This window comes from Nyctereutes procyonoides, unplaced genomic scaffold (assembly GCF_905146905.1).
Source record: "Nyctereutes procyonoides isolate TBG_1078 unplaced genomic scaffold, NYPRO_anot_genome, whole genome shotgun sequence".
Lineage (NCBI taxonomy): Eukaryota > Metazoa > Chordata > Mammalia > Carnivora > Canidae > Nyctereutes > Nyctereutes procyonoides.
Window position 1 is genome coordinate 38,350,462 of NW_026575043.1, and position 18,137 is coordinate 38,368,598.

The window sequence follows — 18,137 nt, forward strand, 5'->3', positions numbered from 1 at the left end:
GAATTCTCCACGCCTGTGTGGATACCCACTATGTAGGCTATGAAACTTGATTTTCTCCTGTTAATCTGCCAAATTAGATTTATTAATCTTTATTAATTCTTTAATAAGAATTAGATTCTTATGAAAACAAGGGCCCCGAAGAGCTCAGGAAATACTTAACTCCACAGCAACAGGCACTGGTGAAGTTTCATCAAGGTCAGTCAAGAGTAAGCAGAGATGTGCATCGCTAGGGGCTGATCCTATATCCTGGAAACAAGACGTAGATGTCATCCTGCATCAGAAATGGATCCTCATACTGTCCTAGCTGGTGGAGGCCCCTCCCCGCACTGTTCCAAGAACCCCACCTCCTTCCCCTCCTTCCAACTCTCATCCCAGTCTTGGATTCCTCTATGTCATGAGGACTCTGACATTCCTCATCATCATCCCCTTGTCTAGAACTTCTAGTCTGACTGGGACAGCGTCCACACCCTTGCCATGTCCCCCCTACATGCTCATGCCGTGCTCCATCACTATCTGTGCGGGACTTGGATGTCATTGTGAAACATCACATTCTGGGGTTCCCTGGGTACACCTCCAATGTTCCAACTCCACCCCACAAAGCTCACCCCTCCTCAGTATCCAGGGACAAGCTTTCCTCATTATACATATTCTGTGTCCTCTCTCTTCCCCCAGACATTGTCAACTCCTAGATCATGGGGACTCTCCCATGCTCACTTGTGTCCCACATCCCTAGGCTCACATGGGGCACATACTAGGTGTTCAGTAGGTGGTGTGAATGCACACTGTAAGGACAATGCTCCATCCTCAGTCAGACGCAGGTGGACCTGTGTCTCCTGTTCTGTCGTGCCTTGTCACAGTGATACAGGATTGCCAATCCCAATGCTCAAGAACGAATTCTCGAGATATATAATGTTGGTAACAAGTGGTTTTATTATAGGGGTAACAGGTCCTGTGGGCAGAAATCTGCACTGGGATTGTGAGGAGGGACTGGTGATATGCTTTTTAATAAGTGGAAGTTGGGGATAGTGTAAAACTGTAAGGAATTTGAAAACAAGGCTTTCAGGACCTTTATGATCTAGCTGCTGTTAAGGTGAGGGTATTCTCAATCTTTAATAAAGATAAACATTAAGGCACTAAGGCATCCATGAGTTCCTTGAGCAACTCACTCTCTGTATATGTCAGGTCTCTAACAGGGGGCTGCAGGCTGTAAGGACATTTAATTTAATCTATATTTTCTTGTCTTTCTTTCTTCATTGACAGACTGTGAACAGAGCATCATGCTCCTGACAACAAGGAATTTTTCCTCAATACGAGAAAACCATAGAATGTGTATGGTAGAAAATGTTTCTGTGGTGTGTCTACGGTCCACAGAATTCTTCAGAATGAAAATCTGGAGCACAAGAAAAATAATGACTTATCTTAAAATATACAGGCAAACCTTTGTCTATGGATTCCTCCAGAATTCCCCATGAGTGAGGCCATTGGATACTTCTGAAGTAGGTAAAAATCATTACATCCCATGTGCAAATACCTAAAAGTAGATAAACACATCCTTTTCAGGAAATGTAATAGTTTCACTTTCATATTAAATAGAATGGAGTAGGGGGTGCATCTAGGAGGTGCAGGTCGTTGAGCATCAACTCTTGTTTTTGCTGATGTCCTAATCCCAGGATAGTGAACCCAAGCCCTGCACAGAGCTCTGCTTGAGCCTCCTTCCCTCCTCCTCTGTCTGCCTGCAGCTCCCCACTGCATGCTCTCTCTCTGTATATAAATAAAGAAACCTCTAAAAATATTAAGACTGACTAGGAGTGTTGGGTTAAAAAAATGAAGCCTAGATTTTAGAGCAGGAAGGAGAATGTAAGGGGTTTCTTGCAACTCCATTTTGTTATCATTCTCCTCCAAGAGTTGGACCCCTGAGACTAGAAACTACAGCAAGATCATTTTTGGTTTTCTCTGGAATCTTGATGTGGAGACATAGCTCAGACCTGAAGAGCCAGAGGGAGAGACCAAAGCCAAAGGACAGAGGAACAGAGGGGAGAAGAGGAGAGAGGGGGTTTTGTTGGGGAGAGACTGCAGGATCTGGTCCTAGTTCCCGTGGAGATGGTTCAGAGAGAGGAGACTGTGTCTGTGACCAGCGTTATGGTCAGTGTATCCCCTGTGGACATAACAGTAGTGACACAAGGTCACACTCTACAGAATGAGATGATAGAACTGAGTGTGGAAGAATGTTTGGAGTCTGCACGTTCAGCTGGATCACAGCGTTTCTTCCTGTTCAGCTCCTCCACATTGAGTGGCGAGGTGCCTTGGGCTCTGTTATGTTATATGTCTGTGTCTCCTGGAATGTTCCATTTTCTCTTAGTCTGTGTGCATTACTGGAATGTTTCTGTTTCCTGTGGAAGGATAGATCATCGTGTGGCAGAGACCACCCTGCTCAGTCTCTCCAGATAAGTTTCTCCCTGAATGGGGGTTCAGAGACAAGATCCTTGGGTCCAGAGATTTGTCTCACTCCCTCCTTATCTGAGACCCTGTGAGTATCTTGTCAAGGAGGACAAGCTGACCAAGTCCGTGGAAGAAAGTCAGGCTGTAGCCTGGAAGCTCAGTCAAGGCTGTGCTAGCTCACAACTCAGGGCTTCTCCCAGAGAGCTCCTCCTATATTAACTCCCATTTTGCTGCTCTTCCCTCCACAAAAGGTGAATTCTACATTTGAGGCTTCACAACAGCTTCATAGGCAAAGGGATTAGCAGTAAATACTCAGATTCCTCCTCCCTAGACATCCAAGCCATCCCCCTCCACCCAGGACTATTGCAAAGCTCCACTGTGTACAGGAGGAGAGGAGGCTGCAAGCAGGCACTGGTGGATCAGGAACAGGCCCTCCGAGGATGCCCATGGTCCTGAGTGGTGTCAGCCATAGGAAGTCACATCCACAGGACTACTTCAACCAGTGTCCCTGGAGAAGGGTCAGGGTTTTTACAACATTTTAGGACCCCAAATCCCCCATTCCTAACCACAACCCTGATGTCACAACTGAGGGTCAAGTCCACAGCTATGGGCCATGAATTCCTCTTGGGCCTGGTTCTCACCCAGCATCCCCACGGCCTAGTGCCTCATACCTGGGATGCAGTGAGCCTTGGCTTGTCTTGAGAGCAGAGGCCTGGGAGAGAAGAGGAGGTTTCTGCTCTGACAGCTGGAAGGGCAGAGTCCACCCTGAGTAGGACTTTCAAACTGCTGGGATTGTCCCTTTGTTCTGAACATTAAATTTATAAAAGTAGACGTTCTATGGAAAGAGAAAAGGACCACCGTGACAACAGGATCTAATTTTTCTTTTATTTGTACATATTTATTGGAGTTCGATTTGCCAACATATACCATAAGACCCAGTGCTCATCCCGTAAACTGCCCCCCTCAGTGCCCGTCACCCAGTCACCTCCACCACCCGCCCACCTCCCTTTCCACCACCCCTTGTTCGTTTCCCAGAGTTAGGAGTCTCTCATGTTCTGTCTCCCTCTCTGAGATATCCCACTCATTTTCTCTCCTGTCCCCTATAACCCCCTTTACTATTTTATATTCCCCAAATGAATGAGATCATATGATGTTTCTCCTCCAGTTGACTTGCTTCACTCACCATAATACCCTCCAGTTCCATCCACATCAAAGCAAATGGTGGTATTTGCCATTTCTAATGGCTGAGGAATATTCCATCGTACATAGACCACATCTTCTTTATCCATTCGTCTTTCAATGGACACCGAGGCTAAGTTTTCAATTTGGATCACTAACATCTTTTTGTATCTCTTTCTTCTCAGTTTTTATTTCTTCTGTGTCTTCAGAAAGATGTAAATAGAAAACTAGAAGGAAGGATATTGTGATCCAGAATCTACTTCCAGTAAAATTAGTGTGTATTCAAGATCTCTTAAATTGGGAGACAGTCCAAGGCCATTGGCAGGCTGAGGTGTTATCCCACATCTTCCTCTGTGTGTGTCACTGTGACCAGGACCACTGACCCAGTTGTCGGTGTACAGTAAGTGTCAGCCTTGTCCTCACACTGCAGCCCAGAGATGGTACCCTGAACCCATACCCTGGGTGTGGGACAGGGGACAGGAGTCCAGGAGGCAGCGTCCCTCAGTCCAGGCTGGCTCCGGGGGCCTTCCCTGCAGCATCCCTGCAGTGTGTGGTGATGTTAGTCCTCCCTTCTGCTCCAGGTCCCCAGGGGTAAGCTGGGTGTCAAAGTCGTGACACATGCCCCTCCTCGTCTCTTGCATAAAAATGTTCCAGGAGGGCTGAGGCCAGTGACCATGTGTTGGGGGCTTTGCAGACCTTTACAACCCAGTGGGATGAGGAGTTATGGAGGAGCATGAGCTGAATGTCCTAGGTCAGGCTGTAGTGCCCAGGATATGGGCATCATGAAGAAGTGGGGTGGAGAACCCCAACCTCTGCCTTGACCTGCACATCCCTAGGATCCCAGCCACAGGGATGCAGAGTTGGGGGCTGTTTCTCAACCTTTAGGCCCCCAGAGGGAGCAGAATATCATCTTGCTCCCCACTCCCAGTTCCTCTCCTGGTGCCTGTAATGGGAAGGGCCTGGGAGGACCTCTTTGAGCTCAGGGTTTCTGGGGCTGACAGCAGGTGTGACCTGGGCCCAGACTCAAGCAGGGGATGCACAGCATCCCATGGACCCGAGGGACAGGCTCCCAGTCTCCTGCTGCCTCAGTCCTGGTCCACACTTGCTGAGATGAGGGAAGAGGATTCCAGAGCAGAGCCCTCTGCCTCCAGTGCTGTGGGTCCTCACCCCTTGTGCATGGAGGACAGGCCACACCTAGGTCACATCCAGCCTTCCTGAGGCTGCACCTCATGACCCCAAATGGCTCATAACCCCCTGCTGTGACTCCTGCCTGGGGACTGTCTCCAACTGTTCCCCCTGCTCCACTGCTTCTCCAGGATCAGAGTGAGTCTCAGGGTCGGGACCATCCCCAGGGCAGGGAGCACATGGACAAAGACATCAGGGATGCTGCCCCCATGGACTCCAGTGTGAGTCCCTGAAGCCTGGTCTCTCCCTGTCTCTCTCTGTCTCTCACCCCAACTCCTTCTCTGTCAGCTGAGCCTCTGTCCACACTCCTGGTGGGGAGGCCACAGGCTCGCCCTGTCTCTACGATGACCTCTGTCTGTGGCCCCAGGTGTATGCTGTAATTTACATGTTTATAAATAATCAACCTTTAGTTTTCAAACTATCCTGTGTTGTAACTGAGGGACCTTGGGCAGTCGTCTCCAGAACCACAAGGCGTGTCCGACCTTGACATTGGTTATGGAGAGGTCAAGACCCTCACAACACAGGACCTTCTGTTCCTGAAGGGGCAACGATGTCTCCCATCATCTGTGACCGTGGACATCATGGTTCAATTCCAGGCCCAGCCCCGACACATGACAAGGACTGAGCCCTCAGCCCAGGGGACACACTCTGTCATCCTAAGGAGCTCACGTGCAGTTTCTTTGCTCCCTTTTCAAACTTCCTGTTCACATTCCCTCAGGTCCCCACCTTCCTGTCCATCCCCTTTGGGGACAAGGGGTCACACCTCCTTGGGGAAGTGGATGGGGTGATATTCCCCTGTGAGCTCCGTCATGGACCCCAGACTCCTAGATGACATCTCTGCCTGCATGAAGGAGCTGTCGCTCTGGGGTACAGTTTAATGAGCTGTGACAGCACAGCAGTGTGGTGTGACTGATGTCACCATGCCCTGTAGGAGAGTGACATCACCACGAATACAGTCGCCTCCCACACTCACCCTCCTCCTTCCTCCACCTGCTGTTAATCACTGGCCTCCTTACCACCTCTAGATTCCCACCTCTTCCAAAATACAATGAGATTCCCGTGATGTGGAATTTAGTCTTTTATGTTATTCATCCTGAAGAAATGTGCAGTTAATATTCATGCATGTTTTTGAACTTAAGAACTTATTTCATTACATGTTGACTAATATCACCCTCTACAACTATACATCAGGTTGGAGTAAATCTTCGTTACTTCAAGTCTGGTCATTTTATAAAAAGCTGGTATAAAAGAAGTGTGCAGATTTATGATTGCTTTGAATTGTGTTGATTATAAATAAAGTTTCCATAAACATTCACGTGGGGATTTTTCTCTAGAAAGCTGCTTTTTTTTTTACCTTTTATATTTCTGAGTATGGCATTGATTCATGTGTACCATGCAATCATCAAACAATAAGAACTGGTCCTCTGGTTGAAGCTAAGGCAACAGTGTTCCCAGCAGCAAAATGAGCTGACATGTGCATCAGCAGAGCAGGGATGGGGCTGAAGGACCATGATAGCTTCATGACCTAAGAGTATTTCTTTTACTGAGAAATCAGACGATGACAAGTGAATGTTCACTAGCCTAAAAGAACCTGTCCCTGATCACGAGGACACAACTGTCTCTTTCCTTTGACACCCTCTGTGCACAATGGGCTACTCTGAGTGACTCTGAGGTCAGAGATGATGAAGCAAGTGCCATTCCCAGGAGGTCGCCAAGATGCACCTGAGCTCAGGGCATCAACTGAAGAATGAGCAGAAACCCAGGGGGAGCCTAAGCAGGCAGCTGCTGGGGCGCTCACTCACTTTGCAGACAGGTAAGTGGGTTTTTGTCTCACTTCCCCACAGGCCTGGAGCACCGTGGGAGCATTGAGACTGTTGTCCCATGTAGAGCAGTAATAATCAGCCTCGTCCTCAGCCTGAAGCCCAGAGATGGTCAGGGTGGCTGTGCTGCCTGACTTGGAGCCAGAGAATCGATCGGGGACCCCTGAGGGTCGGTTACTATTACCATAGATGACAGTTCTGGGGCCTGTTCCCGGGAGCTGTTGGTACCAGTCCACATTATATCTACCGATGTTGGAGCTGCTTCCAGTGCAGGTAATGGTGACCCTCTGGCCCAGGGACCCAGACACTGAGGCCGGCTGAGTCAGCACAGCCTGGGCCCAGGAACCTGCAAGAAGGAGAGAAACAGACAGGGTGATGCTGGGGTCTAGACCCCACATGTCCTCCCAGGACCCCTCCCCCTGTCCCACATCCAGTCACCTGTGCAGTGAGCGAGGAGGGTCAGGAGGAGAGGGGACCAGCCCATGGTGGAGGTCATCGCTGATCCTGTCTTCAGTGGCCCCTCAGCTGAGCAGAGCCTCCCCTCATCTCTCCCTTCCCCTCTTCATCCTCTGAGAGAGGGAGGGGCCCTTCCATGCAAATGAGACCCCAGCTCTCTGAACCCTCCCTGGCACTGGGTCAGGTCCCTCTGCCTGAGGATGTCAGGGGGGTGGGCAGAGGAGGGGCTTTTGGGGCCTGGGGTGTGGGTAAGGAGGTCCAACCTGTGAGCCCTGAGCAGAGGCCACAGTCAGTGCCAGGTGGTATTCCCAGCTCTGATAAAGCCTGACTCCTCAGAAAAAAGCCTCAACTGCCTTCTGGCATCCTGACGCCACCTCACCCTGCATGGCCTGGGGATCAGTTGCCCATAGGACACAGGTCCTGTCTCCAGAGCTCTGTCCACTCTCCTCCTATGATCTGGACAAGTCTCCCCGCAGGTGGTCTCCCATGACTGTGGCATAGATTTTAGGCTACACTCTAATGTCTCAGTGTGAGGGACTCCTGGGAGGCTCAGTGGTTAACCATCTGTCTTTGGCTCAGGGCATGATCCTGGAGTCCTGGGATCAAGCCCCCCATCCGGCTCTGTGCAGGGAGCCTGCTTCTCCCTCTATGTCTGTGTCTGTGTCTCTGTCTCTCTCTCTCTCTCTGTGTCTCTGCCATGGATCCCTTGGCTTTTCATGGGCCACTCAGGACTGAGGAGGTGTCTCTAAACGAATTCGTCTGACATCATTGTCACATCCAGAGGAGTGAAGAGTCCCCGTGTTACAAGTGGCCTCTTCTGCGCAGGATGCTGAGACCTTCCTCCTATATGATGACCCTGGTTGCAGCCCTCTCCTTCTCTGACTTTCCTGAAAGACTGAAGACCCAGGGAGCGAGATTTTTCAGGTTGTGGGTGGAAGCCCTCGTGTGCTTTCCTGGTAAGGTTACACACTGAACATCATTGTCATCTCTCACTGTTTTCACCTGTTTTAAACTTTAGTTCTCCCCACCCTGTGGGCAGTGACTCCCTCCTAGGATCTGTCCTCCCCCACATGGACACAGGTCCGCAGGAGCCCTGCCATGTGAGGTTGTGTGTGTGCCACTGACCTCAGAGCACAAGGGGCAGACGTGCCAGGGTGTTTTAGCAGGGAGATGTGACAGCTGGAGAATTTCTGCCAAGCATCCAGAGGAAGAGATTGCGTATTGGTCACCCCCTAGACCAACTGTGCACATAAATTGGATGAATGTTCTTTTTAAGAAAATCTTCTCACTGTGAATTGACTAAGACTCAATGATGATGTCACTGTGAAGACGCAGGTGGAATTATGATTATATTGTTCACAGATCTGTGCGGACTGCACGGAGAATAACGATGGAAGCGGCATTTAAAACCTCAGTGCAGTTGCACATGGTGGCTCAGTGATTGGGCATCTACCTTTGGCTCAGGTCATGATTCCAGGGTCCTGGGATCGAGACCTGCATCAGGCTCCCTGTGGGGACCCTGCTTCACCCTCTGACTGTGTCTCTGCCTCTCTCTCTCTGTGTGTCTAATGAATAAATAAATAAAACTATTTAAAAAAGGAATTATTTTGGCTTTCATTTAAACAGACATTTATAAACATTTTATAAAATGATTTGTCTGTTTTTTTAACCTTATGATTATATCATGGGTCTGATCATGCAGGCAGGAAAACCGGAAGTGGTGCCCATGAGCCCCCATGAGGACCCTGTTGTATGAACTTTGCAGCCATCTGAGTGCTGGAATTCCCATAGACAGACGAGCTTCCTGGATGTGAAATTCCATGTCCCACTCATATCTGGGGTGGGCACAGCTGGGGCCTGGGTTCAGCATGTTCAGTACAGAGCAATTGCTAATTCAGCCCCCCATGAGTAGGAGAATGAATTTCTATTGGCAAAAAGCACCTGGACCCATGGTTGTTCTCAAGGTCACATGTGAGTGGTGGAGAGGTGGAGATGAGGGCCACGTTCCTGAGGTCACAGACCCTGTGGTCCAGACTTGGAACAGATGATTTAGCAGAGGTCCAGCCTGGCTGGACGTGTCACTGGTGAGACTCTGGGAGTGACAGCCCAGCCCTGAGAGCACAGGAGGGTGAGTCCCACATTCACAGTGGCCTTGACCTCTGGTGGATCAGCCCTGAAGCTGGGGTCCTAGAATCTATGTACTGATCAGCCTCAGGTGCTGATTGGAGCCCAGAAATGGTAGGGGGCTGAGCTGCACACAGGGACAGAGAGTCTCCCTAGGAATCTTGAGGGTCAGCTTTGACCCAAACAACAAGTATTCAGAGAATATCCTGGCTGCCCAGGTGACATGACCACAGTCCCTTGTGTTCCCTGCTACTTGGGATTGTGCCTTCTTGAGATTGTGACTTCAAAGACAGCTGGTGAGCACAGAGGAGCCTAATTTTTGGACGCATGGAGAAGCCCAAAAACTGCAGAGCACAGGACAATATACAACCAGAGATGAGACAACTGTGAGTGTGAATGTGTGTGTATGTACTTGTTTGTGCACATGTGACCTAAAATTAGGCCAAGTGGCCCTCATTCCCTTCTAAGCCTTCTCCACACACTGGGGCATTGCCCTTTATTTCAGGTCCTGGAGCTGGGATTTCAAGGCCCGTGTCTCAAAGCCCTTCTACCTGAGGGAGGATTGATCCAGGCAGTGAGGACTCATATGAGAGCAGCCCTGTAACAACATCCCTGAATCAGAAGTGCAGGTGCTGCCGAGTGACAGAAACAGGAAGGAGGATGTAGGGTTTCACATGCAGCCCCAGTTTCTGGTCATTCTCCTCCCCATAGATGGACCCTGGGGACTGGAAACTTCAGCAAGATCATTTGTGGTTTTCCCTGAAATCCTGAGGTGGAGACAGAGCTCAGACCTGAAGAACCAGAGGGAGAGACAAGCCTGAGGGACAGGGGAGCAGAGGGGAGAAGAGGAGGGAGGGGGTGGGGGTGTTGTCAGGGAGAGTCTGCAGGATCTGGTTCAAATTCAAGGGTGTCTTGTTAAGAGAGAGGAGAGTGCCTGTGACCAGAGTTATAGACAGTGTATCAGCCGTGGGTACATCAGCAGTGACAAAGGTCACACTTTATGGAACGAGATGATAGAACTGACTGTCGATGATATTTGCTGGGTGGCAGGTTCAGTTGCAGAGAGAGTATCTATCCCTGTCCATCTTCTCCAGCCCCCAAGGGGGTGTGCAGTTGGGCTCTGATTCCTCATCTCTTCCTGTCTTCCTCAGATGTCCTAGGAGGTGTCACTTTGCAGACATCCCCTTAGTATTTCTCTTTTGTCTTTTGAATCGAGACCTTCTGAGGCACCAGGGCGGCTCAGCGGTGGAGCATCTATCTTCAGCTCAGGTGGTCTTCTCAGGTCCAGGGATGGAGTCCTGCATCAGGTTACCCACAGGGAGCCTGCTTCTCCCTCTGCCTATGTCTCTATCTCCATGTCGCTCATAAATAAATAAATAAATAGATAGATAAATAAATAAATAAATAAATAAATAAATAAATAAATAATAAAATATTGAAAAATAGGAAAGAATCCAGACCTTCCTACATATATGTGCCCCTGCATGTATCTCTAGGTAAGTTTCTCTGAAAAGTAGCTCCAGACCATGACTGTGGTTCCAGGGGTCTTTGTCTCACTTCCTCCATCTCTGAGACCCTGTGAGTATCAGGAGCTGCTCCCACTGCCATGGTCTGTAGCACAGTGACAGTCAGCCTCGTCCTCAGGCTGCAGCCCAGAGATGAGCAGGAGCCCTGCATTGGCCGAGGTGTCCGTGGAGCCAGAGAAGAGGCTGGGGACCCCGGGGCCCTGGTGAGTCTCAGTAGACCATCAGCAGGTACTCAGGAGGCCTCCTGGCTGCTGGAACCAGCGTATGGCCACCGCTGCAGCCACTGCTCAGGGTGCAGGTGAGTCTGGCTGTTGTTCCCAGGGATGCAGAGAGGGAGGGCGGCTGGGTCAGCACAGGTGGGACGGGGAACCTGCAGACACATTCACGGGTGATGGACCAGGGGCCAGACTGAATTTCCTCACACCTCTAAGCTAGACCAGCTGACGTAGGCTGACAGTGGCTCTGTGTCCCTGAGGTCAGTCCTGACCTGTGCACTGACAGAGTAGAATGAACATTAAACATCCCAGGCCAGGGTGACAGAGTCCCTGGTCCCCTCCATGGGCTGGGCTGTGTTGGGCCTCCTCTTCTCCTCCCCCGACTGCCACAGGAGGGCTGTCCATGCACATGGGCTCCACCCACTGACTGCCCAGCCCCTCCCTGGGCCCTGGTGCTGGAGCTTGGCTCACACCACACACTGAGGAGGATGGAGGTGGCTTCAGCCCTGGGGAGAGCCCTGGGGGGAAGCACCTGCTGAGACCACACACTGGTCCCCAGGGAGACTGCCAGGCCAGAGGGGACACAGATGCTGAGTCCCCATCAGGGAGCTCAGAACCCAGTCCTCAGGCCCAGGCACCCTGAGTGAAGGGTCCTCACTGAGCAGCCCTGTAGGGACCACAGGGCGTCCCTCATCGCCCCCTCCTGGTCACAGGGCACACACCTCGGCAAGGCCCAAAGCCCTGAGAGCCCAGCTGGTTTCCAGGGCTCACCAGTTCCCTCCCCATTGGCATGGCCAGGTCTGACTCTCAGAATGGGTTCCATCTCTTGGGCATTAGAAGCATGAGTTCCACATGTTCTCACGAAATGTATTTGCGTTTCAACCTCCCGTTTTTGTTTATTTTTGTGTGTTTTTTATTGGAGTTTGATTTGCCAACATATTGTATGACACCCAGTGCTCATCCATCAAGTTCTTCCCTCACTGCCCATCACCCAGTCTCCCCATCCCCTCGCCCACCTCCCTGTCTACTACCCGTTGTTCATTTTGTACCAACATATTTGTTGTATTAGTGACAAATCCGAGAAGTACAGTGTGTTCACAGATGCACAGTAGAGTGGCTCCCATCAGGCCACATTGTATTAGACTACAGTCTGCACTGTAGGGACATATTAAGACTCTCATTCATTGATTCCATCATTAATTTTTCCCAGTACAGATTTTTTTCTTTTATGGACAAACCTCATTTGGTTTCACATATTTTATAGTGGAGTCTTTAGTAGGATTGCCCCAAAGCTGGCAAGGACCAGTCATGGGCCAGGACCTAGGACATATAGGAACTGGCAGCCATGGGATCTGGCCTGGCTTGGGTGCAGGCAGAGGCTCTGGTCTCCAGGAAGGTCAGGGGCACACTTCACCCTGCCTCCAGGAGAAGGGATTCCCTCTGAGTTGGGTCCCCGATCTGGACAGAGCTCATGGGCACCCTGTGAAACTCTTCCCTTCCCTCTTCAAGGCACCTTGCCTTCTGTCTCATTCCACCCAGGGGCTGAAACAGCTCACTGGAATCCTCAGCTCTCGTGGAGGAATTTTCCTTGTGGATCTACTTTAAATTGATGTTTCTGGAAGAATAAGCATGTAAGAAACTCCTGCACTGTCCTCCTGCTGATGCCACTCTGCTCCCTTCATGCAGCCTCAATGCAATGGGATGCAGGGACCTTACATTCACTGCTGTTCTGGCTGCTCCTGAGGCAGGGGGACATCAAACTTCCTGTGTGCAATACCTATTCGAGAATGTCCCCTTCTTAGACCTCAGTTCATCTGATCTCAGCTGCTCAAATTGTTGGGGGAGCAGACATCCCTCCCTGAGGGACTGGGTTCTCTTGCTCTTTCCATTTTCAGGACATCGTGGCTGCAATTGTGCATCAGCCTCAGGTGGAGCTGGAGCTGTAGACCCACCCAGAGAGGGGTCTACTCAGTGTGGGTGTGGCCTTGTCTTGGATCCATAGAAGCAGCTGGGAACCTCAGAGCCCAAATGTATACTTCAGTCCGAGTAATAGTACAGGAGACACCAGGAAGGGCTCCTTGATTTCTGCTGGAACCAAGTTATTACATAGCTGTCATTTCTGAAGCCACTGCTCAGGGTGCAGGTGAGTCTGGCTGTTGTTCCCAAGGATGCAGAGAGGGCGGACGGCTGGGTCAGCACAGGCTGGGACAGCGAACCTGCAGACACACACACATCACAATGAAGACAAGAGACAGGATGCTTGTGATTGAGGAGCTGAGCCACAGGATTCCGATTCAGGCTGGGGTTCCCCCCTCTACCACTGGTGCCTGTCCCTTCCTATGCAGTGACAGAGGAGCACAAGGAGGACAGGGGTCCATACCATGGGGGCGCAGCACCTTCTTAGGCCACAAACATGGGTCTGGGCTGCCCTGGCTTGTCTTATTCCCTGTTCCAGGGCTTCACAGAGGAGGGGCTGCTCATGCAAATGTGATCACTCTTGTCTCTCCCTCTTGTGCATGTACAGGTCTGTGGCCCTTTGACAGGGAGGATTCCTGATGCACTAGCTTCCCCCTGGTGAGCCCAGAGGAAATAGCTGCCAGGACCCACACCGACCCAGGTCCAAGTACCCATCCCAGCTCAGAAAGGGCATGACTATTTAGTTCCCACTGAAAGCAAGGTACCCAGCCCCAGGACTGTGTCAGAGGAGGGATTGCATAACTGGGAGCCCTGTCCTGCAGAAACCCCCAGACTCCATCCTACTTCCCCCTGCTGGTCTCTAGGCAAATCTCCTTCTTTCCCACCTCAGGCAAGCCTCCTCTTTCCCTGCTTCTCTGACTCCTGTGCTCCCACCATGTGAGAGTAACCCTCTAGGGATGGGTAGAGGTCCTGGGTGTTGTCTCTGATCAGGATTCCTACATGGACTGGGTTCTAGAGGGAGGTATCTGTGCAGTCCTCTTCCAGGAGTGCCAGGAACTGCTGTGGAGCTGAGGACAAGACACAGGGAACACATAGCAGAGAGTCTCTGTCCCTGCGGGCAGAGTCCAGGAGAGGTGGGTTGGCTCCATGTGCTGAGTGTGAGGAGGAGCTGCTGGGGGTGGGACACATATCTTTGCAGAGGAGGACACAGAGGGTGGGAATGCTGGGCACTTCTTGAGCAGGGTTGACAGGACACAGAACAGTTGATGAAGCTGCCAGGGTTTTGGGGACAGAACGTGGCCTGGGCATCAAGCAGGTACCAGTGCAGGGCCATCCTGTGACCTCCTTCCCCTCCATTTACTGTGAGATTTTTCATCCCAGCTGTGCCTGTCCTCAGGGGTACTCATCAGAGAATTAGCTTCAGCTGACATCCTAGTATGAAATGTGGGACAGAGAGACTGAGAAATGTCATTAGGAGGAGGGAGGGGCTGGAGGATCATGACAGCCAAGGCAATGGGGAAGGGTGCAGGGGCTTGTGTCCCCAGGTGGGACACTGGGAGGTGACTGACTGGACTCCAGGCTGTGGGAGAGGAAGGGATGGTACAGAGTGTCAGGTGGATGGAGGGCGATGGCCACAGAGTCAGGAATACCTGGAGAGACACAGGTGAGGTCAATTGTGAAAGCAGGTGGAGGACTGGTGGTGGGTCTGTTTTTCCCATGTCACCTAAAGACCATATATGATTTGTGCAAGGTGTGGAGACATTCGCAGACAACCAAGGCTGAGGGAAGCCTTCCCTCCCCCAATGGAAGGATGTGAGTGCTACATTAACCACAAGCCTGAGGGCTTACTCCTACTTACAGAAGGAACAGGGTGATGACCAAACACACAACGATGATGGGAACCAAGTAGTTCAAATGCTTCCCCCACCCCTGCATCTTTTCTATTCATCCCTGAATGGAACCCCTGGTCTATGAGGGAGGAGGGGAGGAGAGGACAAGACAGAGAAGCCCAGGGCTCTGCTGGCTGAGGCCACACGGTGGCATTACCATCCTCCCCTCCACAGTGGTCCCTTGTCCTAGACCAGGTAGCATTGCAGGTGATTCATTTCATCATGGGAACCTCTCCAGGCATGGGATTGTCTGTCCTGCCTGAACACCAGCCTGGGCAATGACTACACGGGGAGGAGGATGCAACATGAACAAGGGAGGGAGTCAGAGCTGAGCAGCCATGCACCTCCAGGGGCACGGATGCTGCAGAGTCACATGGCAGGGAGGACAGTACCTGCCAAGGGTGCAAGAATTACTAGAGTATTTCCCTAGTTGGGCTGGACCAGAAGCCTGGCCTCAAGGGACCTGTCCCACGGCGCCACCTGCGGGGCTGAGACACTGAGTCCTCCAGGCTCTCTGACCCTCCCAGCACTCCTGCAATGATGTCCAGATTTTTGCAGTTGGATGTAGATGATGTCATAGCCCAGGGCAGTGAATGGAGAGGTGTCCACTGTGGAGTTTCAGGTTGATAGGGCTTTTTTTCCCCTCACTCATTAATGACTCCGGATGGTTAAATACATTGTGTACTGCACAGGGATTCTGTTCCCAGGTGGTTCAGCATCCCTGAGAGTGGAGTTTACCTCTTCCAGGTGCCTGAGGTTATATCTAGTCTACCATCATCTTGAACCAACTAAATGCCATAAAGGCCTCACTGTGCCCTAGTGGTTGATACCTTATAATAATTCTACATGGTCCACCTTCCACTTTCATCCTTGTTGTTGTTGTGGGTTTAGATTCTCCTGTGATGTCCCCTCAGCCTGCCCTGCAAGGACCTTAGATGCTTCTCTTTGCCATGAGAATATGACGCTCTCAGGGAAACATGTCTTCTGCTTCTGCTGACTTCTCTGGTTTCAAACAGTCCTTGATATTTAGCCTGATAAATGTTTATATATGTGTCTCTCTCATATACCTAATATATTTTTAAACCAGTTTCGTACTCAGTGTCAGGATTGGTATAAACATAACATTACTATAAATGGAGGCCTCTTCTACTGAGCGGTCTTCCACCTCTTGCACTGAGAACCCTCATGATATGTGTATTGGTCCCTAACCAAGAATTATTACTCAGAATTATTGTTCAAATTCATGGGGGCTGGATGTCTGAGATCTAGACCCAATGAACAGACATTTGTCCAAGACCTTCCCAACCAAGGAGCCAGAGGGAGTGAGCAGTAGGCATCATGCAGTTGAACTGAGAGAGTCTGAGACAAAAGCATTAATTTTCTCCAGGTCACTAATAAGACCCAGGCTGCTGCATACAGGGATTATTTATAAGTGTTTATGTGAGGTAATATATTAGTGTTACCTAACCTTTGAGCTTGCTGTCTGCATGGCTCTGGAGTCCTGATCAGTCTCCAGTCAAAACCAAATTCAAGGCCAACTCTTTCCCAAGGTTCACTGTTCATTCATACCTGATAAGATCTACGTGGGTTATCCTACCTGAGGGACCAATGTTGCTGGTGCTGTATTATGAGAGTCTCCTGTTACATCACGTGACCCCCAGTGCACAGGCCCTGGCAATGATGTCTGCATTGGTACACACTAAAATGATCTCAGCATGAAAGTGTTGACTATTTGTGCTTCCTAGTCTGGGTTTTAATTTTCCGTTTGCCATTAGCCTGGGAATTCATTATTTCTTGTGTCTCTCTCATATACTTATGATTCATTTTCCTTTTTTATTAGACCACTGTTCTAATTGTTAAGAGTATAAGGATTGATTAAAAAATTTATATGGTACGAACACCTTAGAATTTCTCTACTCCTGAATCAAGGGTCCCCCAGTACCTGGTATCCCACCTCTATTCAGCCTTGTATTTATTTGGTAAATGCAGCAGGGATTGACAGTAAAAGGGCCACAGAAACTTGTGATTTTTTAATTTGTTATATCAAGGTTCTCTATGACAATGAAAGTTCAGTCCATAGCTCTCTTCTCTAAAACACGGAGAACCCTTTCACCATCATTCCAACCAAAGTGTCAGAGGAAAACCAAAGGGAGAGAAAGACTCCACATGAGATTAAACCTTACTGGTCTCACCTGAGCTGCTTACATCTGCAACATCCCCATTTCCTGATTTTGACACATCCTGAAACATGAAATGTTTGAGAACTTTTTACCACATGAATGAGTGGAGACTGGAATCAATCCATAATAATTTATATCCCCCGTTTGTTCACATTTTTTAGTTTTCACCTGATGTCCCTTTTCTCTTCTGAGACCCAAGTCAGGATTTTTCGTTACATTCCTGACATGTCCTTAAACTTCTAACACTATGATATTTTCTCGGCTCTCCTTGTTTGCTGGCGTCTATGTCCACGCTTACTGAGTGAGGATTATGCCTGACATCGTTGAGGGTGAAGAATTTATTCCTGTTACTTGAAATCCTCTGCACTAGAAAGCGTCTCTTCTGTTTATTCATTTGTACAATCAATTAAGATTTTGTTCCGTGGACAGCTCTTACAGACTTAGAGCTAAAAGCTAATACTGTTATATTCATTTGATCCTCAAATCTTTCTATTTTTTCCCAGTGGCAACATTTTCAGTTGGCTCATGAACTCCTTGACACACCCTGTCGTTGTGTGTATGTGTATGTGTGTATGCATGGTGGGAGTACATTGGTGTGCTTGTGTTTGTTCTGAAGGATTCTTCACTTTCTGACACTGCAAGGTGCTCCCTGTTCATCCTGTGTAATCCCTGATATGGGGATCAAGCATTTCTCCCAAGAAGCCTGCCTCTCCTCCGAAGAGAAATAGATTAGATAGAGAGCAATACCTGGGGCAATGCACCATAGTGACATTATGGGGCTTCACTGAGTCTAATCCCTCACAGCTGGAACATGGAAGATTTCTATGTGGGAGTAAGTAACCCGAACATGCACATAGTGGTGACCACTTCCACATGCAATTATCAGTCTCCACCAAGTTACACGTGATTGCAAACTGCCATCTCCAGCTCTAATCCATGACCACAGTCTTCACTCGGGCCTCCTCCCTTGGTGAATCTCCATTCCTGAAGTGAGCAAGCAGCTTCCAACAGCGCACAGTTCCAGGACACAGCTCAGCCCCAACAAACCATGCACCTGTTCTCCCCGGGACACACCCCTGTCTCTTAGATAGAGCTCCGTGCAGTCTCTCGTGACTTTAAACTTACAGGCTCCACTCATGTTCAAAGTCACTCAGTGGAGCAGCTTTCCCCTGAGCGCTGCACTGAGGTGGGCTCACAGGTTTGTCCT

The 18,137-nt window shown here is 49.9% G+C and overlaps 1 gene segment (V, D, J or C); it reads right to left on the bottom strand.

Moving 5' to 3' along the window:
* Positions 1-5,560: 5,560 nt before the first annotated feature.
* LOC129508286 (probable non-functional immunoglobulin lambda variable 1-50) lies at positions 5,561-7,133 on the bottom strand. The segment is given in 3 exon segments: positions 5,561-5,665; positions 6,638-6,969; positions 7,062-7,133. Coding segments are annotated over 3 exon segments (495 nt in total).
* Positions 7,134-18,137: the final 11,004 nt, after the last annotated feature.